General features: G+C 39.4%; 1 protein-coding gene across 2 annotated transcripts in view; it reads right to left on the minus strand.

The window, feature by feature from the left end:
* Positions 1-27,025, minus strand: part of CFAP53 (cilia and flagella associated protein 53) — a 42,264-nt gene that overhangs the window by 9,463 nt on the left and 5,776 nt on the right. For both annotated transcript variants that reach the window (XM_045042280.1, XM_045042279.1), the window contains exons 2-6: positions 26,644-26,978; positions 22,598-22,827; positions 21,952-22,125; positions 7,184-7,487; positions 3,212-3,430 (exon numbers count right to left, since the gene is read on the minus strand). In XM_045042280.1, the coding sequence (XP_044898215.1) occupies positions 3,212-3,430; positions 7,184-7,487; positions 21,952-22,125; positions 22,598-22,827; positions 26,644-26,877 (1,161 nt within the window). In that variant the 5' untranslated portion in view covers positions 26,878-26,978. The remainder of the gene's footprint in view (positions 1-3,211; positions 3,431-7,183; positions 7,488-21,951; positions 22,126-22,597; positions 22,828-26,643; positions 26,979-27,025) is intronic.

Here is a 27,025-nt window from a genome sequence, read left to right on the forward strand (position 1 = left end):
AAAACCTGTAATTGATGAATTTCTGGAGGCTTAGTGTGGACACCTCTAAGAAGTTAAAAACTCTAAGGGGGCCCAGTCATTGAGGAGTGTGGGAGACCACACTTTCTTGAGTTTTACCTCCTGAAGCTCTACCAGGTTCTCATAGTGAAAATCACAGAAAAATCCTCTCATGTTTCTCGCAGAGGGAGGAGAAAAGGAATCATTTTGAAATACACCAGAGCATTCTATTCTCAGGTTGTTCTCAGGAGAAACTATTTAACCAGAGCCTAAACTGCTGGGGTTTTATCCCAGTTAACCGACCTGGGAGAAGGGAAATACCCAAATGCAGGGCCCCTCTAGCCTTCCACCTGGGAAAGGGAAACACCATAATCAAGAATTCCAATGGCGAGGCAGTCCAAACCCTAAGGCACCAGCTCTAAAGATGGAGGGAGAATCCCTTCCATTGCTTGCTTGGATTTTTATGGTGTGGAGCTGACCTCACCCTTCTATTATACTTATTACCACAAAGGCTCAAAGCCAGCGGAACACACTAGATGGGGCCTGACTCCTTGGTAAGACTGGTATGGTCCAATGGGTCTATCACTTCTCTGAATATAGCAACCAGATGACCCAGATTTCATCTCCAATCTTGAAGAGGTCCCAATTCTCCCCAAATCCAGAGAATTCTTTTTATAGGGAACCCTCCTCCAAAATTACAAGGCCATGTTCCTCCACTTTGTAGGGACCTCCCATACTATTTAGGAGTCACTGGAAGGAGTAGACTTGATAGCCACACTGTGAAAGAGACACTTACCCAGACTACCAGATTTTACAGTACCAAGGCAGCCCACAGCCCCCAAGCCAGCCTTCAGGTGCCAGGCTCTGCAACCCACGTCACACCTCCTGGGCCTGGAGCTCCCATGCCAAAGCTGTCAGGAAACAATGTCTGGGACATTTCAAATAGCAGGAGGCCTTCTACTGGCAGCTCCCCCAATTGGGGGTGCCCAATGATCTTATATTGGGACAACCATGAAGTAAGCTCCTGTATTTTTTTTTTCAACGTTTATTTATTTTTTGGGACAGAGAGAGACAGAGCATGAACGGGGGAGGGGCAGAGAGAGAGGGAGACACAGAATCGGAAACAGGCTCCAGGCTCTGAGCCATCAGCCCAGAGCCCGACGCGGGGCTCGAACTCACGGAGCGCGAGATCGTGACCTGGCTGAAGTCGGACGCTTAACCGACTGCACCACCCAGGCGCCCCAAGCTCCTGTCTTTAAAACAAGTGACTATCTCACTACAGAGCCCAATCCTAATGGCTCAAAGGCCTTCAGAGAGTCCCAAGGCTCTCTCTTTCCCAAACAACTCCCCTGACCTGCAGGCTTGGCAGTTTCCCAGAGAATTACGCTAGGGACTTGGCAGCGACTGCTGCCTGCACAATCGCCCATTTACAACTCTGGTGGTCCACTGGGACAAATGCAATAACCAGACACTCCTGGCTCTATTAGACACAGAAGCCCAAGCCCAAGTTACAGTGACTCTAAGCTCAGTGGAGGACACCCCACATTCCTTTGCAAGGTGCACCCCTACTGACCCAGTGGAGCTCACTGAGATCTGCCTCAACTAGCAGTAGAGCCCATACTTGCAGTTCCGCTCTGAGCCAGGCCTCTAGTGTGTATAGTTGACCCTGAACAACGTGGGCATGCAAAATGGCACAGCCACTTTGGAAGACAATTTGGCAGTTTCTTACAAAACTAAACATACTCCTACCATATGACCCAGCAACCACGCTCCTTGGTATTTACCCAAATGAGTTGAAAACTTACAGCCATACAAAAACCTGCACACAAGCATGTACAGCAGCTTTAGTCACAATCAGTAAAACTCGGAAGCAACCAAGGATATACTTCAGTACGTAGATGGATAAACTGGTACAACCACACAATGTTATGTTATTCAGAGTTAAAAGGACATGAGCTATTGAGCCATGAAAAGATATAGGGGAAACTTAAATGCCTATTACTTGGTGAAATAAACAAATCTAAAAAGGCAACGTACTATATGATTCCAACTTTATGACATTCTGGAAAAGGCAAAACTGTGGAGACAGTAAAAAGATCAGTGGTTTCCAAGGGTTTGGAGTCGGGAGAGGAATGAACAGGGGAGCACAGAGGATTTTAACGCTGGTGAAATTACTCTGTGTGATACTTTCGTGGTAGATACATGACATTTTATATTTGTTCACACCCACAGAATGTACAACACCAAGAGTAAACCTTAACGTAAACTCTGGGCTTTGGGGGACAATGACGTGTCGATATAGGTTCATCGATGATAACAAATGTACTACTCTGGTTGCGGGATATTGATATGGGAGAGACTGTACATGTGTGGGAGGAGGGAGTACGTGGGAAATTTCTGTATCTTCTGCTCAATTTTGCTCTGAATCTAAAACCACTCTGAAATATAAAATTTTTAAAAAGGAACAAAAAATAGTACTTATGGGAAAAGCACAACACCCTCAAGAGTTCAATACAAGTTTTAAAGAAACAGCTGAATACTGAATACTGGAATGCTTTTCTCTTGCCCTCTGCTTGACAAAACTTTACCTATCTTTTGAGGTCCCTTGAATACCACTTTCTCTTTGATGTCCTCCCTAGCTTCCCAGCATACTTAGTCACTCATTTCCTTCACTCCCATCCTGCTGTGACAGTCCCAACACCACGTTATAGGAGTTCTCTAAATTCAGTGAGCATCAGAATCCCCTGGCAGAGCTTGTTAAAACGGATTTCTTGCTCCTGCCAAGATTTCAATTCGGAGATTCTAATTCTGGAGCCTATGAATTTCTCTTTCTAACATCTTCTCAGATGATACTGATGCTGTTGGTTTGTGAACCACACTCAAAAGTAACATGGGTGGTGCATGGGTGGCTCAGTTGGTTGAGCATCTGACTTCAGCTCAGGCCATGATCTCACGGCTCGTGAATTTGAGCCCAACGTCGGGCTCTGTGCTGACAGCTGAGCCCGGAGCCTGCTTCAGATTCTGTGTCTCCCTGTCTCTCTGCCCCTCCCAACACGTGTGCGCTATCTATCTCTAAAAAATAACATAAAAAAAAAAAAAAAAAAAAAGAGTAGCATGGGTATGGTTCATTCTACATGTGGCTGGTTCCTGTAAGACTAAAAGCTCAGCAAGGAATCTCATCTAGCACATAGTAGGCACTGAATAAATATCTTACCTTTTTTTGCTTCTTTTTATCAGCCTCTTCCTGTAAGTTTTGAAGGGCCCTTTGCACGAGTTTCATGTTCAAGTCCTGCTCTTCTCTGTATTCCTGCTGAGTATGCTCTGTCTTTTCTAGGAGCGCTTTTTGCAAAGCAGCCCTAAGTTCCTGTTTTGTCTTTCGTTTCTTTAGCTTATCCTGTTCATTCTCAAGTTTCACCTGTGCTTTGTCATTTTCCTAAGGTAAAACAATAATGAAGACAATGTATCAATACAGTTGGACAAAACAAATAAGTCCAAGCATTTCACTTAAAAGATGAAAATCAAGGATTTCTTGGAATTTAGAGGGACTGTAGGATAGAAAACTTGCCTTTTCCTAAGGTAAAACAATAATGAAGACAATGTATCAATACAGTTGGACAAAACAAATAAGTCCAAGCATTTCACTTAAAAGATGAAAATCAAGGATTTCTTGGAATTTAGAGGGACTGTAGGATAGAAAACTTGCCTTTTCATTGCTGAGTCAGCAAGAAGGCTTTGTGCTGTGATTATAAAATAATAAATGGTTTTACAGTTTAAAATGCAGAAAAATATAAAGAGAAATCACTTTTAACCTTGTATCCCTCCCACACTACCACACTCAACATTTCAGTGCATTGGCTTTCCAGACTTTTCTATATACACCTGCAACTTCTGGATATGGATCTATTATTATGCAGCAATAGGAGCTCAAAAATGGAAATGTGCACATCAGCTGCATATACAAAATTAAACATGCAAAATTACCAATAACAAATACTCCTTTAAAAGTATTCCCCCATTCCTCTTATTTTCTTCTCTTTCTAACCCTCTGGGCTTAATTGCCTGGCCAATCAAGCAGTTTCAACTGGGGCACCAATGCTGTTGGGCTTTGTGGGTTTGGTAAAATGCCTGGACGTGGTAAAAACTGAAGCATTAGCCCTCCTGCCAGAGGCAGCTGAGCCGTCCTAGAGGGATAGATAAGTACTTGCCCAGCTGGGACAAGAGACGATGTGGCAACAGTGAGGATGGTGTACAATTCCCAATGTGATTTAACCGAGACTCACAACAGCCATGATCACCATGATCCCCGGTTTGTGAGGGAGAGAGTTATAGGCTAGACTTTCCCAGTAATGCCATGAACAGTAAATAATGAATTGTGAGGTTCAAACAAAAATGTGAAACCGAGCTGCAGCACCTAAGGAAAAGTAATGGCTATCAAACATGAAAGCCAATGCAATAGCCGGACACACTTTTTTTTTAACAGTAAGTCTGACTACACCGGGAGGAAGCAATCAACCAAACCCAGACTCTGAGACATGGGGGAGATGGGATGGGACAGCAGAGACCTGTTCAAGACTAAGAGATCTGAAAGCAGTTGGCCACGTCTTGGTTTCCCTGGGGTGGTTCTGATGACACACCTATTGTGCTGATGTAATGAATTTATTGCATCCTTTCCATCTCAAATGCACCCTGGCTTGAATAAGAAACAGTCATTCCCTCTAAAGAGACTATAAGACCCATGTTTGGATTCTCTAAATATCAAATAATTTAGGCTGTGATGGAAATTAGATGCTGATTTTAGATGATAAAAAGGAGTCACAGTTAACTTTTTTAGGTCTGATATTGGCACATGTCAGGAAATGTCCTTTGTTGAGATGCACACTTGACATGTATTTAAGGGGGAAATGACCCTCCTGGTATTTATGTTTTAAAACGTAAAAATGGAGTGGGGTTGGGGGCAGGTAGAAGAAACCAGTGTGGCAAAATTACACAGCTGCTAAAACAGGGAGATGGGTAGAGGAGGGATTCATTGTACTCTTCTGTGCATTTGAAAATGTTCACAATAAAACATTAAAAGGGGTGAAATTTATATAACATTCTCAAAATTACAAAATGATAATGATAAAGAACATATCAGTGGCTGCCAGGAGTTAGGATTGAGGGAGGTTACGACTATACAGGAGTAACTTTAAAGGAGTTTCTTTGAGGGGGACCTGGGTGGCTCAGTTGGTTAAGTATCCAACTCTTGATTTTTGCTCAGGTCATGATCTTGAGGTTTGTGAGTTTGAACCCTGCATTGGGCTCTGTGCTGACAGCCAGGAACCTTCTTGGGATTCTCTCCCTCTCTCTCTCCCCCTCCCCCACTCTTTCCCTCTCTCTCTGCTCTTCCCCTGACCTGTACACACTCTCTCTCAAAATAAATGAATAAAACTTACAAAAAAATAAAAGAGTTTCTTTGAATGGTGGAACAGTTCTGTATCTTGATTTTGGTAGTACTTACAAAATCTATACATGTGATAAAATTTCTAGAACCATATCCCTTCCCCCCAAGAGTGCATGTAGAAACTGGTCAAATACAAAGGTTTTACTATATTTAAATAAAGAATAACTTTAATTGAAGGTATTATACCGATATTAATTTCCCGTTTTGTTCTTTCAAATGCACTTTTTGTGCATGTTTATTTTTTATCCTGCAATTTTACTGAATTTGTTGATTAGATCTAACGGTTTTGGGGTACAATCTTTAGAATTTTCTGGATGTAAAATCTTATCATCTGCAATAGAGACCATTTTACTTCTTCCTTTCCAATTCTGATGACTTTTATTCTCTTTCTTACCTAAGTGCTCTGTTAAGGACTTCCAGTACTATGTTGCACAGGAGTGGTGACAATGGGTACCCTTGTTTTTTTTTCTGATTTTATAGAAAAAGCTTAAACCCTTTTACCATTGAGTATGATGTTAGCTATGGGCTTGTCATATATTGTCATTATGTTGAGACACCTCCTTCTATACCTAATGTGTTGATATCTCAGAACAGAAGCAGTTTCAATTTTCTTAGAGAAGCTAAAATATTTAGGCATCTTCCACTAAACTCTCTAAGAGAAAACAGTTTCAAACCCAGGGAAGGTTTTCAGGGGCTCTGAAAAAGCTTACCTTTAACATTTATTATGGTTCCAAATCTCAGAACTTGAGATTTCCCAGGAAAATATACCTTCTTCCTAAATTTGGTGGTATTAAAGTATCAGTTGCTAGAAGCTCTATATACGTATAAAATTGCTACTTTTTTTAATGCTTTCATACATTTCCAGTGACACCTTTCTCTTTTTTTTTTTTCTTTTTGAGAGAGAGAGAGAGAGAGACAGAACATGAGCAAGGAAGGGGCAGAGAGAGAGGGAGATACAGAATCCGAAGCAGGCTCCAGGCTCTGAGATGTCAGCACAGAGCCCCACGCAGGGCCTAAACTCATGGACCATGAGATCATGACCTGAGCCGAAGTATGACACTCAACTGATTGAGCCACCCAGGCGCCCCTCTAGTTTCTATATAGTAGGGGCAGTGACCTGAAATTATTGATTTTGGTGACTGGGGTGAAGGGAGCCTCTATAGCTGTTATATAATGCTTTACATAGGTCATGGAAGTCCTATGGAGTTATCCATATCAAAGAATGGGGGAATGTTGCCAAACTGCCACTTACCCTCTACGGTACTGCCCATGATTCTCACATTTCACCCTCACAACAAAGACAAGTGTCTTTTGCCTCATTTTTAATTTTTTAATTTTTAATTTTTTAATGTTTATATTTGAGAGAGATGTGTATACTAGCAGGGAAGGGGCAGAGAGAAAAGGACAGAGGATCAGAAGCGGGCTCTACACTGACAGCAGCAAGCCCCATGCAGGGCTTGAACTCATGAACCATGAGATCATGATCTGAGCTGAAGTTGGACACTTAACCAACTGAGCCACCCACGTGTTCCTGACTCATTTTTTAGATAAAGAACCCAAGTCACAGTAGTGAAGTCACTTGCCCAATGCAATGGAACAGCACTGTTAACTGGGCCTTGGAATCCCAGACTCTAACCATGGTCTGCTGCCCCTGTGAAGCAGCCAGGCCATTGGGCAAACCGCATGTAACCATGTCCTACACCCGCTGAGCAGATCATCTTGTGACAAGCACTGTAAAAGGCCCACCACAAAGCGCGCCTCCTCTTCCTTCAGCTGCTGCGCGGCCCGCCTTTGGGCCTTGATGCTGGTGATCTGGGCATTCAGCCCCAGGCGTGTGTTCTCCACCAGCTCTTTCTGCCTCCTTGCCTCTTGGGCTTCTCGCTTTTCCTTGGCTAATCGGTCTTCCTCCCAGAGCTTTGAGAACATTTGCTCTTCCACCAGTTTCTGTCTTTTCAGTTCCTCATTAAAAGCTATCTGTGCTTTCCGCTCCTCGCACACCTTCTTCTGATGGACACAAAACAAGTGAACACGGAGTTCCTCGCAGCATTCCCTGAAAGGAGAATTTTAAAAAGGCAAAAGTTAGCCTTCCATGAGACACGGCTCTATTTAGTTACACATCTGCACAGACACTGGAGAAAGAAAAATGAAAGACCTAGAGCCGAGGAGACATGTGAGGGGCGGCAGGGACGTAGGCACCATGATGTCATAGACAAAACACAGGCATTGGAGTCAGGCTGAGCAGGCTTTGAATCCGAGAGCTGACATTTCTGTGTGACCTTGGATCAAAAACTAGACCTCTCTGAGCCTGTTTCTTTATCTGTAAAACAACTCTTTTTCAAGGTTCTGTTAAGGATCAGAGAAAATGGATGAAAATATCTGGTAAATAATAGAAGCTAAATAAATGGTAACTATTATTACTACTGTAGAGGAAACAGAAGAGGCAAGGATCCCTGCACTATTACAAATAGATTAAGGCTTTGGTAGGAAGAGACCCTGCATGCCATAGAAAGAGCTAAGGGTCAGCATGTCATGGTGAAGTCGACCCAATGCCCCTGGCTTCCTGGCAGGATACATGTCACTGAAGGGGGTTCTGCCAGAGCTGGGAAAATAGCCCAAATGCTGCCTTTTCATACCCAGGCTTCTGTCACCATTCCAGAAGAAATGCTCTTTCAGTAAGTGTTTAGACCTCATCCTTTCTTTCACTCTTGGTAATTCAAACTTCTTCAAAAGTTCTTCATTGAGCCCATTTTTAATTTAAGGGCTGCGATACTCAATACTGCCTACACTTTAGAATTACATAGAGGTATCTTTAAAGTTCTACTCTCCACTTCTTCCCCCTGATACTCAAAGATTAGTTAAATCAGAATATCTGGGGGTAGCACCCAGGCATCTATATTTTTTCAGAGCTCCTCAGGAACTTCTGGCATACAACCAAGTTTGAGAACCTCTGATTCAAGGCAATGTTTATAAACATCAAGTCTTCCTGATTTCATCAAATTCAACATCAAGAAGCTAAAATTTGAGAATGGGCTCAGTAAAGAACTTTGAAGAATTTTAGTTGCTAAGGCTGAAAGAAAGAATGATATCTAAAATTACAAGAGTGGTCAATACCACAGAAATTGACCCTGTAGAGTAGAGTATCATTCAACATTTGATAAAGACTAGACCCATTTCCCTAACTAAAGGGGAATCTCTGTGAGGGCTGGGACTCAGGAATACATTTCAGGAATATATGCCCCATACTACCTACCCAATGTCCAATAAATAATTCTTGGTTAAATTGATTATATATACAGTCACACTTATTAGCAAAATAGTGACAACTAGCAGTTACCTACATTCTATGAAAAGCTCAAAGAGATTCCAGAAGCTGAAATTGTTACATTATCAAAAAAACCAAAACATTTTAACATTGAAAAATGAACTCATCTGTCTGGGATTCATCCGTGAAATTCTATCAGAATTGGCCATGACAACTAACTAAAGTCCTTCCAAATCTTATGACTTATACTCCAGGAAAGTTATTCAATTAATGAAAATCTGAAGCCTAAGAATAACAAGTATGACTTATGATATTTTTTTTCTTAAAAAGAAAACCTCTTTCTAATTACACAACTAACACATGCAGAAAAACTGGAAAATACAGAAAAGTGTAAAGACACTAACAATATGCTTAATCCCACTACTCAAACACAACTGCTTTTAGCATGTTAGCATATTTCTTTCCAGTCTTCTGTATGTGCATTTTTACTACAATTGGGGTCATTCTGCATATCTACATACATATATTCGTATCTCCTTATATCTTAATTTTCTCACCTAACACTATATTGGGAATGTTTCTTCATGAAGTCTTCTTAAAAGTAATTCCTAACCTCAAAACTTTACTATAATTTATTAAGCTGTGGAATAGAGGCTGGAGCCTATAATATATCAGTTTATTTAAAAATTGCCTTATTTGATGAACATATTGGTTACTTCTGACTTTTACTATAATGTTGCAATGAATGTTCTTTTTTTTAGGTTTATTTATTTATTTTGGAAGACAGAGAGAGAGAGAGAGAGAGAGAGAGCACTCAAGCTGGGGAGGTGGGGAGAGACACAGTGAGAGAGAATCCCAAGCAGGTCCCTCACTGTCAGTACAAATCCCAACACAGGGTTCAATCTCATGAACTGTGAGAAAATAACCTGAGCAGAAATCAAGAGTCAGATGCTCAACCTACTGAGCCACTCAGGTGCCCCTATAATGAATATTCTTAAATGTAGCTCTTTCTGCTTATCTCTGATCATTTCCTTAAGGTAATTCCCTCCCTTAATATAAAATCAGAGTACAAAAACATTGTAAGTCATTTGAGGATGTATGCTGTCAAGAAATCATAAATTAACACTGTATGAAGATGCCCATATCAAGTATTTCTTTAGATCAATATGTCTTCAAACTTTTTTGATTATGTATCCCTTTCAGTAAAAAAATTCTATGTACCTACAAACAGGTAGGATTATTACTTATAAGTCATATGCAATTATTACTATGTCACTATATCACATAAATTATTAAATATATGCAAAAGTAAAAAACCAAGGACAGATGAGATTAAAAAAAAAAAAACATCAAATATTTCCTCCCTACATCCTAATGATTCACCTATTCTCTTAACCTTGAGAACACTTGATTCAGGGATGGTCACTTTTATCTACAGACAGTATATCTATATTAATGATAATAATCATTGATAAGAGAAAAACCTTTTGTTTGCCAGTGCTTTACATAGTACTTTCACAGTAAAATCTTATTTTTTTAAATACAGAAAGCCAGATTGAAACAAATTTTTAAAATTTTACTTATTTTTGAGAGAGATACAGAGACAGAGAGTAATCAGGGGAGGGGCAGAGAGAGAGGGAGACACAGAATCTGAAGCAGGATCCAGGCTCTAAGCTCTCAGCACAGAGCCCAACGTGGGGCTCAAACCCATGAACCATGAGATCACGACCTCAGCAGAAGTAGGACACTTAACTGACTGAGCCACCCAGGCAACTCTCACAGTAAAGTCTTATTTTAGCAGCAACTTCTTACTCAACACGTCTCCGGAGGCAAGGGAAACAAAAGCAAAAATGAACTACTGGGACCTCATCAAAATAAACAGCTTCTGCACAGTGAAGGAAACAATCAGCAAAACTAAAAGGCAATCGACAGAATGGAAGAAGATATTTGCAAATGACATATCAGATAAAGGGTTAGTATCCAACATCTATAAATAACTTATCAAACTCAACACCTAAAAACCAAATAATCCAGTGAAGAAATGGGCAAAAGACATGAATAGACACTTCTCCAAAGAAGACATCCAGATGGCCAACCGGTACATGAATAAATGCTCAACATCACTCATCATCAGGGAAATACAAATCAAAACCACAATGAGATACCACCTTACACCTGTCAGAATGGCTAACATGAACAACTCAGGCAACGACAGATGTTGGTGAGGATGCGGAAAAAGAGGATCTCTTTGGCATTGTTGGTGGGGATGCAAGCTGGTGCAGCCACTCTGGAAAACAATATGGAGGTTCCTCAAAAAATTAAAAACAGAACTACCCTGCGACCCAGCAATTGCACTACTAGGCATTTATCCAAGGGATACAGGTGTGCTGTTTCGAAGGGACATATGCACCCCAATGTTTATAGCAGCACTATCAACAATAGCCAAAGTATGGAAAGAGCCCAAATGTCCATCGATGGATGAATGGATAAGATGTGGTAGATATATGCAAAGGAGTATTACTCGGCAATCAAAAAGAATGAAATCTTGCCATTTGCAACTATGTGGATGGAACTGGAGGGTATTATGCTAAGCGAAATTAGTCAGAGAAAGACAAATATCATATGCCTTCACTCATATGAGGACTTTAAGAGACAAAACAGATGAACATAAGGGAAGAGAAACAAAAATAATATAAAAACAGGGAGGGGAACAAAACATAAGAGACTCTTAAATATGGAGAACAAACAGAGGGTTACTGGAGGGGTTGTGGGAGGGGGGATGGGCTAAATGGGTAAGGGGCATTAAGGAATCTACTCCTGAAATCATTGTTGCACTATATGCTAACTAATTTGGATGTAAATTAAAAAAAATAAAATTAAGAAAAAAGTCTTATTTTCTCCTCACAAGTGTCTTATAACTTAGAGCAGCAAGTAATATCCCCATTTTAGAGTTAAAGCAATTGAAACTCAGGAAACCTTATGGTCTTCCCAAGCCACATAGCCAATAGTTGTAATATTAGCAACAGTTACGGAGTGGGTATTATTTGCCAGGCACTGTTCTAAGCCCTCGACATGTATGAACTCTTGCAATCTTCATAGCAACCAATGTCACGATGAACATTATTGCAATTTCATTATTATTATTGTCCCCAATTTACAGATAAAATAGAGGCACAGAGCAATTAAACATCTTAGATAAGTTCATACATTTCATATGTGGTGGAACTGGGACTGAAGACCTAGCAGTCTGGCCCTGGAGTTTGAATTCTTTGGTACTTCATTCTGTCACCTCTATCAGTAATTAACAGAGGCGAGACTATCCTCAAGTGTTCTGACAATACATCCTAGGGTATTCATTTAATAAAAACACTCCAAAACAAAACAAAACCAAAAAATGCCTACCTTAATCTGGGATCCAGTCACTAACTGTATATAAATATAGGACACTTAAAAACAAAGTTCATGATGCATCAAAAGCATGATCCATAAAAGAAATATTGATAAATAGAATTGCATCAAATTTAAAAATTCTCTCTCTGTGAAAGACCCTGTTAAGAGGATTAAAAAAAAACAAACCACAGACTAGGAAGAAAAATATTTCCAAAGCACATATCCTATGCAAAGGACTCATATCTAGAATATATAAAAAACTTTAAAAACTTAATAGGTAATCCAATTAGAAAATGGGCAAAGACATGAAGAGACATTTACCAAAGAGGATACACAGATACCAAATAAGCACATAAAAAGTTGTTCAACATCACCAGTCATTAGGAAAATGCCAATTAAGACCATGATGAGATATCACTGCATACCTCTAACAGTGACAGTATAAAAATCTTGGCAAGAACATGGAACAACTTGGTCTTTTATACATTACTGGTGCAAATATAAGATGGTACAACCACACCGGAAAACACTTTGGCAGTTTCTTTAAGAACTAAACACACATATAAAGATCCAGCAATAGCACAGGACAACTATCCAGGAGAAATGAAAATTTATGGTCACACAAAAATCTGTATGCAAATGTTCATATTAGATTCATTTATAATAGCTAAAAAGTAGAAACCATCAAAATGTCCTTCAGTAGTGAATGGTTTACACAAACCTAAGTATATCCATACAAGGGAACACAAAGCACAAACCACTGATATGTGTAGCAACTTGGATGGACCTTACAAAGGCACCATGTTGAATGAAAACAAGCCAATCTCAAAAGAACAAATACTGTGTGATTCCATGCATGTATCATTCTTGAAATGGTGAAAGGAAAAAGAGAAGAGATTAGTGGCTGCCCGAGGCCGAGAATGAAGGGGGTGAGAGGAGTGGGTGTGACCTGTATCTTGATTGTGGTGGTGAGTTAGATGGACCTACACGTGTGATAAAAGGAGACAGAACTGTACACACATATTGCACCACTGTTAATTTCCCTAATAGTGTGGCTATAGTTATGTAATATATAATCACTGGGAGAAACCGGGAGAAGGGTACATGGCACCTCTGTAAATGTATAATTATTTTGAAATTTAAAATTAAAAAAAAAGAGAGAGAAATCACTGGCTATCTTATTATTATTCATTTAATTATTACTGAAAATAATGTCTCTGTTTGGAAGAATAAGAACACTAAAAATGACCCAATCAGATGGGTCACATGTCCCTGTGAATGCACATGTCCACCAAAGACATGTACAAGCATGTTCATAGCAGCTTTATTCTTAAGAGTCCCAAACTGGAAATAACCGAAATGCCCATTGTCTGGAAAATGAACAAATACGTTGTGGCATATTCATACAATGGAATACAAAAAGGAGGCGGAGGAGAAGGCAGTGGAGGAGGGGGAGTAATTTCATCTTGCTCCATATATGTGTTAAAGCTCCACTTAAATTTTCAATAATGGGGCCTGATTTAGCATCCTTGGTCAAAATTTAACCCTGACCCTTCACTCTCATAATGAATGAAAACTATGTTTGATGCTCTGTATTAAAGAGTTGGCAGTATTATGTTAAAAGCACTATAAACAATTTGTTTTCAGATAAATTATAAAGCTGTAGGATATAACTGTTTCTTCAAAAAGATAACAACTTATCTAACTAGCAAGTTGTACAACTTCTCTGTGAAGCTATATACTTAGTTATACAAGATTTGTCTATGAAATCTGTAAGATGTTACCAAATTGATAGGTATTTTAATGGCCCAAACCACTTTTGAACCTCATTGTCCTTACTGTGTTCAGAAGCATTCACCAAGGAGTGGAAAATATATGAATGATCCATTGAAATTCATTTGCTAGTGTCCCCTTTGTCCCTCCCTGCATCTTCCCCTCCAGAAGCCGGTAGGGAGTGTCCAAGTCCTATCAAGGACAAGGTGTGAGGCTATACTTTACACAGGCTAGAAAATCCAAGTCTAATCCTGTCTTGGTTACTACAAGCTTGAAGACTCAAGAAAATTAATATCTGTGGAACTCAAGTCACCTATATGCTAGATGAGGAAAGCAGCAAGTCCCTTCTGGACATATGCATTACTACCACTCTGGTTTTCTTCACTGCCCTCCTCCAGCAGGTCCCTAAGCCCTGGAACTTGCCATTCCCTCCAGTGTGAGCAGTTTAATTTACTCTGTTGGCACAGCTGTATCTGCGATCTGTATGAACTCCCCACTGAATTAGCTTACTTGTCCTCTGGGCTTCTACCAGGAGGATTTAGGGCAGTCTCTATGATTAACAGCAACTTCATGGCAGAGAGAGAGGAGATGGCAAAAGCCTTGCCTCTGAAACCATGTTTTGATCTCTCTACATGCCTGGTTTTGCTGTTTTCTCACACCTGTTGACCTTTGGATTTCTCATTGGCTCCAATTCTGCATGCTGTGAAAAATGAACTCTTACATTCCTTCTGAATTGTGCTAGACTTTAATTCGGGGTTTACATTAACTTCGTTTTGTTACTTTGTTACATTACTCTGTTCCCAAATCCAGAGTAACATGATACACAAGCTGCCCCACTCACATTTGGTGACCTGATAGCCTAAGTGACATTTGTTTTTGTGTGAAGCCAATCAGTCTATTATTCAATCCCAGAACCTGGCACAAAGTAGGGGCCCAGAAATAAATTATTTAATTACTAAATGATAATGGCTATGTTTTAAGCATTGCCGGGTGATACTTGAACTTTAAAAATCCCTTCTGAAGATAAAAGTCTTAATCAGTTACTCCAAAATTAAGAGACTGATAAAGTGGATAATTGGGGGCATTCCATGGGTCACATCATGTGATCATCACTATATTAAGAGACATGAATGAAAAAAAGGGGGCAAAATGAACACACCATCCTGAGATACATAATGGTAATTCTTGATGCACACTCTTAGAAGGCATTATTAGAGCCACTGAAAATATAACTGAGGAATTACACATATAATGAAATTATAAATATGTAAATGTGCTCTTGCTCTAAGAGTTGTAGATCTAAGAAGGAATACAACACATTGAGGCTTTTTAGTATACCTTTGCTTTAGAAGGAAGGAATCTCTCACACTTTGTGAAATTAAAAGCCTTCGTCAAGCTCTTCATGATATAAATCATCTCAGGTAGTTCCATTCAAATTTTCCCTCTGTAACTAGAGTATTGGTCTGAAATGAGAGTATAAATTCAGGGTATTCCCAAAAGGGAAAAAGCAAAACAAAAAGGGCTGATGAAGACAACCACAGGATTGGAGTGCGTATAGTGAAGACCAGAGATCTGAAAACTGAGAGTCACGGTGAGTCTGGGTCAGGAAGTGGATCAAAAGTTAAGGTTAAGACTCCAAGGACCAAGAGGCCAGTCAAGTAAACAATAAAGAACAGGGAACCAAGCATACATTCTGCACAGGTAGAGACTACAGCACTAGGGGAAAACTCAACTCTACCAAAGACTTCCTGGGACAGGAACTTTCTGCCAATAGCATGTCTGAGATTAATATCTAAAATTCAGTAACAGAATCTCACTTGGTACTTCCATTCTAATTGGGAGACAAGAACAGAACGTTAGAGCACAGTACTTACACCAACTCAGTACCTGCATGAGTGGACATGAGCAATGTGGTCGAATAGCAATTTTCTACTGTTATCCCCTTAAAAACCATCAATTTTGGTTGTTTGAGAGTACCTTTGTGGGAGTCCAGGAGTCTGGCGGAGAAGTTATGGCATACCACTAGAGACAAAAATCTGGTAATAGACACATTGAAGAGAGTAAGAACAGCTTCATTTTATCCTTGTCACCTCTCCCCCAAGGTAGCAGAACTCAGTGCCAAGACAGACACCCCTCAGTCCATGATTTCTCTTAGAGTGGAAAGTGAAAACACACGAGCGAGCATGTGACTTCCCCCAAGTGGCCCATTTCTTTCTTGCCTCACCCCAAATACTGAGGTGCACAGCTGAGGGCTTGAAAGAGGTGAGGAGCACAGCAACCAGGGTCTGGAAATCATCATGGGATGCAGAGCCTCCTAACTGCCACATGGACTCCATCAGGAAGCCTGCCCATGAACTACTGGGGACAGCTTGCCTGCAGACCCTCCAGCTGAGCCACAAACACCCCAGATACTCCATGGCATACCCCCTATGGCCAGCTTCCTACTTGTGCTCCACTGGATGTTGAGTGTGGGCCTTTGCAGATGGCTAGCTGGCATGTACAGAAAGCTGGCCCAATTCTGTGGGATTGGGAGAAGATGCACAAATTTAGGCATTTTGGGGTGCCATACTAGGAAAAACAAACAGGAGTCTCTCAGCACCCGGCCTAGCATTGCAGGACTGAGAGAATCCTCTCCCCAAAAGAAAGAACAAAAAGTATGGAGTAGGCACATCTGTAAAAAGGTCTGAGAAAGCCTCAGAATTCTTAGCTGGGCCAGCCTGTGAGGGTATACTTATCCTGAAGCAATCCAGTAAAGACTGGAGGAGGTAACTGTTTTCAAGATGTGAAAAGAGCCACAAGAGACTTCAAGGAACACACACACACACACACAAAAAAAAAAAAAAAAAAAAAAAACAAGAAAAAATGACACCATCAAAGGAACACAATAATTTTCCAGTAAGCAATCCTAAAGACAAAAAATTCAAAATAATTGTTTTAAAGCTCGGTGAGCTACAAGACAACACAGACAATTCAACAAAATCAGGAAAACAACACATGAACAAAATGAGAGTTTCAACAGAGACAGAAATCATAAAAAAGAACCAAACAGAAATTCTGGAGCTAAAGAACACAATGGATGAAATGAAAAATGCAAGAGAGGGCATCAACACCAGATTTGATCAAGTGGAATAAAAAATCTGAGAACTCGAAGACAGGAAATTTGAAAGTATCCAGAGTGGCTGAACAGAAAGAAAACAAGATCCATATATATGCTGCTTGCGAAACACTCACTTCAGCTTTAAGGACACATAAAGGCTGAAAGTGAAGGAATGGAAAAAGATATTCCATGCAAGCAGAAACAAAAAGAGAAGAGATGGCTATACTTCCATTAGACAAAATAAATTTTAACTCAAAAGCTGTAAAAAAAAAAAAAAAAAGACAAAGACGGTCCTTACATATCAAAAGGACATAACAATTATAAATATATATACAGGTAACACCTAAATATATTAAACAAATATTAACAGATTCGAAGGGAGAAACTGTAGCAATGTAGCAATAGTAAAGGACTTCAATACTCCACTTTCAACAGTGCATAGATCATCCAGACAGAAAATCAATAAGGAAACATGGGACTTAAGTACACTCTAGATCAAATGGAACTCATAGACATATATAGAACAGTCTATCCAACAGCAGCAGAATACATTCTTCTCAAGCGTACATGGAATACTCTCTAGGATATATCATATGCTAGGTCACAAAAAAAAAGACTGAAATCTTATCAAGCATCATTTCTTACCACAATGGTATGAAACTAGAAATTAATAACAGGACGAAAGTTGGAAAACTAACAAATAATGTGGAAACTAAACAACACACTTCTGAACAACCAACAAATGAGTCAAAGAAGAAATAAAAAGGAAAATCAAAAAATATCTTGAAACAAATGAAAATGGAAATGCAACATACCAGACCTACAGGATGTAGCAAAAGCAGTTTAAAGAGGGAATTTTAGAGCAATAAACACCTATAGTAAGAAAAAAGTCTCAAGTAAACAATATAACTTTACTTCAAGGAACTAGAAAAACAACAAACTATTCCCAAAGTTACCAGAAGAAAGGAAATAACAAAGATTAGAGCAGAAACAAATAAAATGGACACTAGCAAAATGATAGAAAAAAAATCAATCAAACTAAGATTTGGTTTCTTAAAAAAATTAACAAAATCGACAAACCTGTAACTTGACTAAGAAAAAAAGAGAGAAGACTCAAATAAGTAAAATCAGAAATGAAAGAAGAGACATTACAACTGATCCTACAAAAACACAAAGGATCATGGAAGACTACTATGAACAATTCCAAACCAACAAATTAGATAGCCTGGGAAAAATGGACAAATTCCTAAACACATAAACCTATCAAGACTGAATCATGAAGGGGTGCCTGGGTGGCTCAGTCGGTTGAGCGTCCGACTTCAGCTTAGGTCATGATCTCACAGTTCATGGGTTCGAGCCCCGCATCAGGCTCTGTGCTGACCGCTATGCTCAGAGCCTGGAGCCTGCTTCGGATTCTGTGTCTCCTTCTCTCTGTGCCCCTCCCCTGCTCATGCCTTCTCTCACTCTGTTTCTCAAAAATAAATAAATGTGAAAAAAAAAAGAAAAGAAAAGAAAAAGAAAAAAAGACTGAATCATGAAGAAATACAAAATCTGAAAAGATCAATAAGAGCTCGGGGATTGAATCACTAATCAAAAATCTCCCAGTAAATAAAATCTCAGGACTAGATGGCTTCATTGGTGAATTCTACCAAACTTTTAAAGAAGAATTAATACCAATCCTTCTCAAAAGCTTCCAAAAAATTGAAGAAGAGAGAACACTTCCAAATGTATTCTATGAGACCAGCATTACCCTACCACCAAAACCAGACATGGACACTACAAGAAAAGGAAATTACAGGCCAATATCCCTGATAAACATAGATGCAAAAATTCGCAACAAAATACTAGTAAACCAAATTTAAAAGCACATTAAAAGGATCTACTAGGGTACCTGGGTAGCTCAGTTGGTTAAGCATCCAACCCTTGATTTCAGTTCAGGTTGTGACCTCACGGTTCATGGGATTAAGCCCTGCATCAGGCTCTTCTTAGGAGTCTCTCCTTCTCTCTCTACCCCTTCCCCTTCACTCTCTCTTGCTCTCTCTCTGTCTCAAAATAAATAACTTTAAAAAAAAAAAGGATCATACACCATGATCAAGTGGGATTTATCCCTAGAATGTAAGGATGGTTCAATATATACAAATCAATAAATGTGATGCACCACATTAACAAAATGAAGGATAAAAATTATAAGATAATCACAATAGCTGCAGAAAAAGCAACTGAAAAATTCAACATACTTTCATGATAAAAACTCTCAACAAACTAGGTACAGAAAGAATGTAGCTCACCACAATAAAGGCCATATATGTAAAGCTCCCTGCTCACTTCATACTCAATGGTAGAAAGTTGAAGGCTCTTCCTCTGAAATCAGGAATGAGATAAGGGGGCCTACTCTTGCCACTTTTATTCACCTTAGTACTGGAGGTTCTAGCTAGAGCAATTAGGCAAGAAAAATAAATAAAAGGCATCCAAAATGGAAAAGAACTAAAACTGTCTGCACATGACATGATCTTATATATAGAAAACACTAAAGACTCAACCAAAAAACTGTTAGAACTAATCAATAAGTTCAGTAATATTGCAGGATATGAAAACATACAGAAATTAGTTGCAATTTCTATACACTAAAAATGAACTATCTGAAAGAGAAGTTAAGAAAACAACCCACTTGAAAAAAGCATCAAAAACAACACAATATTTAGGAAAATATTTTACCAAGGAGGTTAAAGATTAATACACTGAAAACTGTAAGACATTGATAAAAAAAAAAAAAAAAAAAAGAAGACAGAAATTGGTGGAAAGATATTTGTCCTTGGATTGTAAGAATCAATATTGTTTTTTTAAATTTTTTTTTAATGTTTTATTTAGTTTCGACAGAAAGAGACAGCATGAGCAGGGGAGGGGCAGAGAGAGAGGGAGACACAGAATCCGAAGCAGGCTCCAGGCTCTGAGCTGTCAGCACAGAGCCCGACACGGGGCTCGAACTCACAGACTGCGAGATCATGACCAGAGCTGAAGTCGGACGCTCAACTGACTGAGTCACCCAGGCGTCCTGTAAGAATCAATATCGGTAAAACGTCCATGCTATGCAGTGATCTACAGAGTTAATGCAATCCCCGCCAAAATTCCAATGAAATTTTTCACAGAAATAGAAAAAATAATCCAAAATTTCAGATGGAACCACAAAAGAAGCAAATCAATCTTGATAAACGGTCCCTGTGCCATTGGCTATCAAGATAGCCAAAGCAACATTGATAAAAAAGAACAAAGCTGGAAGCATTACACACTATTGAATAGTCTCTTCATAAATAGTCTTGGGAAAACTGGATATCCTTATGAAAAAGAATAAAATTGGACTACTATATATACCATTCATAAAAATGAACTCAAAATGGATTAAAGACTTAAACATAAATCTGTTAACTGTAAAACACATAGGCAAAAATATAGGGAAAAATCACCTTGACATTGGTCTTGGCATGATTTTTTGGATATGACACCTAAAGGAATGGTAACAAAAGCAAAAATAAACAAGTGGGACCACATTAAACTAAAAAGCTTCTGCACAGAAAACAACCAACAAAATGAAAAGGCAATCATGGGATACTTTCAAACTATGTATCTGTTAAAGGATTAATATCCAAAATATATAAGGATGGGGCACCTGGGTGGCTCAGTCAGTTAAGCATCTTACTCTTGATTTCGGCTCAGGTCCATGATCTCAAAGTTAGTGATTTAGAGCCCCGCATCAGGCTCCACACTGACAGTGTGGTGCCTGCTTGTGATTCTCTCTCTCTCCCTCTCTCTCTGCTCCTTCCCTGCTTGCACTCAGTCTCTGTCTCCCAAAATAAATAACCTTAAAAAAAAAAATAAAGAAAATAAAATAAAAATATATAAGGAACTCAAACAGCTCAGTAGCCCCCCAAAAACCCGATTAAAAAATGAGCCAAGAACCTGAATAGACATTTTTCCAGAGAAGACATACAAATGATGACCAAGAAGTACATGAAAAGGTACCTGACATTACTAATTACCAGGGAAATGCAAATCAACACCACAATGAGATATCACCTCACACCTGTTAGGATAGCTATTATCAAAAAGACAAGCGATGACAAATGTTGGCAAGGGTGTAGAGAAAAGGAAACCTTTGTATTGGTGGGAATATAAATTTGTACAGCTATTATGAAAAACAGTATAGAGATTCCTAACCTAAAAAAACTAAAAATAGAACTACCATATGATCCAGCAATCCCACTTCTGGGCATATATCCAAAGGAAATAAAATCAGTATCTCGATATCTGCACTCTCGTGTTCATTGCAGCATTATTCACAATAGTCAAGATATGGAAACATCCTAAGTGTCTAGTGATATGTGAATGGATAAATAAAATGTGTGACATATATGCCATATATATAGATATACATACACACACATATCTATGTATATACACATAGATATATGAAATGGAATATTATTCAACATAAAAAAGGAAATCCTACCACTTGAGACAACATAGATGAACCTGGATGACACTATTCAGTGGGTTAAGCCAGAGAAAGAGCAATATTGTATTCTCAATTAAAAAAAAAAAAATGGTTGAATGCATACAGAGTAGAAAGGTGTGGTGGTTCCCAGGGAGTGGAGGTGGGAAAAATGAGGAAATGTTGATCAAAGGACACAAGCTTCCAGTTATAAGATGAATAAATAAGTTCTGAAGATCTAATGTACAGTATTATGACTATAGACAATAACACTATATTAAATACTTATAATTTACTAACTCAGTAGGTCCTAAGCATTCTCACTACAAAACAACAGTAAACCCTCAGTGCCTGCACTATCCAATGATGTGTATAATTACCAAGACTTAGAGGCACAACTACTGTGTATACCATCTTAAGGCCATATTTTGCTATAAATTAGCATTCCTAAATCAGTTTTTCATACACCAACTTCAGATTCTGTGTGTGTTTTTCTGTATCATTACCTGAATTGCTGGCCTAGTTTTTCAGTCACAAAATCCTGTCTCTCTTTTTCTTTCTTCTCTTTCAATAATCTGGTTTTATCTCTCATTCTATCTTTTTTCTCCTCAATTGTTTCTTCTTGCAACCGCATTTCAGTAAAATATCCATTTTCTTCTGAGGCTAAAAGTTCACGTAGCCTGAAAGAAAATTACAAAAAAATTAAAACTGTCATGCCACAGGGACCATTTTACCAACTGATTATTTATTTGATTCCCAAAGCACATATTTCGCCATAAATTTTGCAAGGAAAAGATCATTGTAGTTTTCTATAAAATAATACTAGTCACCATTTAACGCAATAAACAGACTGACATTTGCCCTATTTTATTTGATCACATACAAATTAGATACATAATGTACATCTTCAGCAAAAGAATATAAACAGGTTTTAATTAAAGTAACAATATTAAACAACACATTCTTTTGCTTTCTATCAAATGTGGGTTATCACAAATGAAAATACAAACAAGCAGTAGCTATTGATTTGGTAGAGATATGAATATCTCAGCCATGATCCTTACTTTAAAAATTCACTTGATTTTTGGTCAATCTCATGTTAAGGTTTTGGGATTGTTTTATAGTCTGAAGCACCATGTTTGTGAACCTTACTTATTTCGTCTTTCTTCAGTGTTGATGATAAAACCTTGCATGGCATCCTTGATTCTTGCTTTCACAAGACTGTCCACAAATTTGTGATCATTGTGCTGGTCCCAGTCAACTTTCAAGCGATCCCGCTCCTTTGACTTAATGGAAGCCAAGATAGCATGATGTTTCTGATGGCTGCGTTGGATTCTTTGCAGAATTTGCTCAGCCCCTTGAACTTTAGGAGGCTTAGCTCTCTGAAAATAAATAATAATCACTCACAATCGATCAAAAATCAATTGCATATTTTCAATTAATCATGATCTCCACCAATATTAAATAAAATTGGGTATATCAAAGTAATGCAACTGGCTACAACCACAAAGAGCTCAAGTGCCTAAGGTTTAACTTGATTCTTTGAAGCCTATACTTACAATGTCATCAAGTCAGTCTCAAATATTTCTTAAGAGCCGTTTGAGTAAAAGTTCATGGAATTATGAAGTTAAAACTTTGAGCAGGACTCTAGAGATTATTTAGTCAAACTCAGAAACATTAAGTGCTGTAATAGTCTTTAAATACTCAGAGTGAACCTAAATAGAATAAGAATTAGAGATCTTTTAGTTCGTAACCTTCATCTTGCCCCCCACTGTCCTGCATTGTTTTCCATGGGTAGACAACATAGTTACCATCAAAATACTTTCAACTAGAAGAGGCTACTCTCTCCAATGAGTTGTGACAATAAAAAAAAAAATAATAAATAAATAAAACACCCTCCACTAAGAAGAAAGGAAGGTAAGGAAGGAGGGAAGGGGAAAAGAGAAGAGAAAAAAGGGGGAAAAAACTGATGGCAAAGCTTTATTCTTGTTTCTATTGTGCCCAATGTAAGGGCAGTGCTCCTGACATTTTGGAATAACTTAAATTTCTATATTCTTTTTACACAAACTTCCACTAAAGAGTTGGAAATACATACATCATTTTGAATACATATTGATACATTTTATAAAATCACATGGACTATCTTCCTCATTTCTATATTCCTAGCTTTGAGCACAATGCCTTACCACCACTGGTTCTCAGTGTGAAAGGTGAAGGAAAGAAGAAAGAAAGGAAAGCTTTCTGGGTGGGCTTGATGCAATTTCTGCTCCTCCTGGTGCCATCATGAAATCCACTGTCTTGAGCTTTGTACTTTCAGCCATATTTAGCAAGTCAACCTTAGATGAATAGTGAGACTCTGGGATACTGATTTGCAAGTATCAAAATTCTTACTCATAAGGCAGAAAGTCAATTTGCTAATTTACACTTAGAACATCCCTGTTGGGATTACCAGAATACTGGTGTTAGGTCTTGGTAAAGGAGTCTCCTGAGAAAAGAAAATCAACACTTGCAGATAACTTGATGAAAAGGTTCAGGGCTCAAGGTACACATACAGGTACCTAAATTTAGTTGAACAAGATAAGACAGGTCTGAGATGGGTTGGAGACAGATGATGTTGGAGGTTACATCATGGTAGATAGCTAATCCATATCAGAACTATTTACAGCCTAGAGCCACTTAATTAGCAAACTACTGTTCTCTAATATATATGACACTTTATGAATACAGATTCAGTGATAATAAAGTAGAGCAGAGTCAAGACTACACCTTGGGCAGGATATACACAGGAACTCAGGCTCCCAGTAGATTTATGGGCTGAGAACCTAGCACCAAATCACCAAGAATCAATTATCTTGAGTTGTCAGAGCAGGAGCCTGGCTCTGAAGTACATGTTGACTGAAAAGGAGAATGGACGTGAAGCGTGGTGGGAAACACCCTTAGCAGTAGCCAGGGATCGGGAAACCTTTCAAGGTTTGGGGTATCCTGTATAGGACTTGGTAGTCAGGAAGGGCCCAGTGTCTGGATGAGTAAGATATGACCTGGAGTTCTCTAACAAGGTGATACCAATCCATGCACAGTCTCAGCATTACTCAATATCCATACTGCTTAACAGAAATATAATGTAAAACAAATCTATAGTTCAACATTTTCTAGTAGCTCATTTTAGAAAGTAAAAAGAAACGGGAAGTTAATTTTAATAATGTATTTTATTTAACCAATAAATTCAAAATATTGTCATTTCAACATGTGACTGCAGGCACATTTCAAGTGCTTAAAAGCCATTGTGGCTAGTGGCTACCATATTGGACACTGCAACTCTAAACCATGCTAAAGGCAGAAGAACATAGGGTTTAATAACTACCTTGTTGTTGGGATGAGCACTAGGTGTTGTATCGAAGCCAATTTGACAATAAATTATATTTAAAAAAACTACTTTGTGTTTCCAAGGTCACTGAAGTCTTTTGTTACTGTAACATGTTCAATTACAGTTTCTAACAATAGAGCTTATAGTTTATATGTCTTAAAAAACAATGTTTTACAGTCTAAATTTGATTCTGGCCTCTACCCATTATAACTCTATGAATTTGAACAAGGTACTTAATCTGAGTCTCAGTTTTCTCACCTGTCAAAATGAGCAAAATAAATGCGCTCCTAAGAAACTATTTTCAGAATTAAGTAATTGGGTCCCTCAGCAGCACTCACCAAATAACTGCTCCTTTACTTCTCCATTACTTCAGATGTTATATCATTTATGGCTTTCTCCTGGAGGAATTGTTTAGCATCAAGTCTCATCTCTGGCGGCTTTAATTCTTCCCCCACCGAAACTCTGCAATCTCTAACATCCACGCTTCTTATCACACTCTGACATCTGAGATGCACAACTCTGATTTCTCCCTTTTCCTCTTTATTCTTCTATAAGCTCAAAGTATTCAATAGGTCTGCTTCTCTGGTTTGGTGGTAATATTTTTTTTTTTTCCTGTTCCTTATTGGTTCCCACCACAAGTGATGGCACACGAACAATAGCCCAGCCCCTGATCTCTGTGTTGGGATACAGAACCCAGAATAGATCAGTTTCTGTCCTTCATGAAATATGTAATTATCCCTTTGAAACTTACAGTCTGTAGAAGTCTCCAATCTATTGATTTCCAGACCCAGGACCTACAGTCCTTGGATCTAGAGAAGAGGGAGCAGGTCTATAAGTGGACTGAGAAACACTATGTGCACTGTGGTGCATAGTAAAACTGCATCCTTCTTTATTCCTGATATTTCTTCCACTAAGTACCATCACAGATAATATAGCACATGATTATCTATCGTGTTAGCCTTTAATGGTTTTATGAATGAACAAATTGTTTCTGTAATTAGAAAACAAGCAAGAGGAAGGCAGGGATCAGACTTTTAATGAAGAATTAACCTCCTAGGGTCATTGTATTTACCCCTGTATCTCCCACAGTGCTGTGGACACAGCAGGGGTTCAAGAATATACCTCTGTAATTGCTGAATTACACATGAAGGCTTTCTAGCCTGTAGAGACTAGTTTGTAGGAACAAAGGAATCCAGGTGCATAGACCAAGTGTCTGGGGTTCTGAGCAAGACCCATCAAATTCTGCAGCACACAACATTCGCCTAGCCTCCTACCACCACCCGAGCCTTAGAGGCAACCAACCGTCCTATTTCCAGGCCTGCAGGGACACTTCTGTTACAGTGGAGTTGGTACAGGAAGGGCACTATAACCCCTCACAATCCCTCACAGCCCAATCCCCCTTTCTTATACAATTTCCTCAGGGAATGCAGGACCAGCCCAAGAGCATACAGCTGAATCACCACCAGCCCAGACCCGATTTCCTGTCCTGCCCCAGCCCAGCACCCTTTCCGTGACAGACACGCCACATCACAAGGGGACAGACCTCCCTTGGGTGTCTTGGAGACTGAAAACTCTCAGTATCCCAAGTGGTGATTCTACAAATACAGAATCTAAATATAACTGGTGCGAGGGCGGGAGGGGGTGGGTTGAGGGACAGAGTACAGGAGCTAGGTGAATGACCTATCTTTCCTTCTTTCAAAATTCAACCCCCACTACATCAGGCACCTGCTCCCCTTATGAGAGCCGCGGCTGGGGCCAGGATGGGCTTGGCTGGGCTTGGAGTGCAGGGAAATGCAGAAAGCGGTAGGGTCCCGCACACACATCCCGTGCTTACCACGATCACCACCTTGGGAGTGGGGCCCTTAACCTCCCGCTGTATGATGCCAAATCGCTGGCTGTACATTTTCGAGTCCCTCGGGATGGGGGCGGCCTCCGCCGCGGGTTTCCCGACTGTGGAGACCAGCCGGACCAGCTTCCGCAATGCAGAGGTCTGGTTGCCATGGTGCGCCCTGCAGGGTGAGGGGCAGGTGGGAGGGGCCGAAGTCGGTCCCGTCACCATGGTGACCATAGACGCCGGAGCTCGCAACTTCCTCCCGGAGACGAGGAGCTGAGTCTGCGCGGTCCTCACCCCGCCCTTGGCCAGGCCTCCGGCGACCTCGCTCCCTTCCTCTAGGGTTCATCAGAATAACAGAAATAAGCCTCCTTAACCCGAAGTG

This window comes from Felis catus, chromosome D3 (genome assembly GCF_018350175.1).
Source record: "Felis catus isolate Fca126 chromosome D3, F.catus_Fca126_mat1.0, whole genome shotgun sequence".
Taxonomy (NCBI): Eukaryota; Metazoa; Chordata; class Mammalia; order Carnivora; family Felidae; genus Felis; species Felis catus.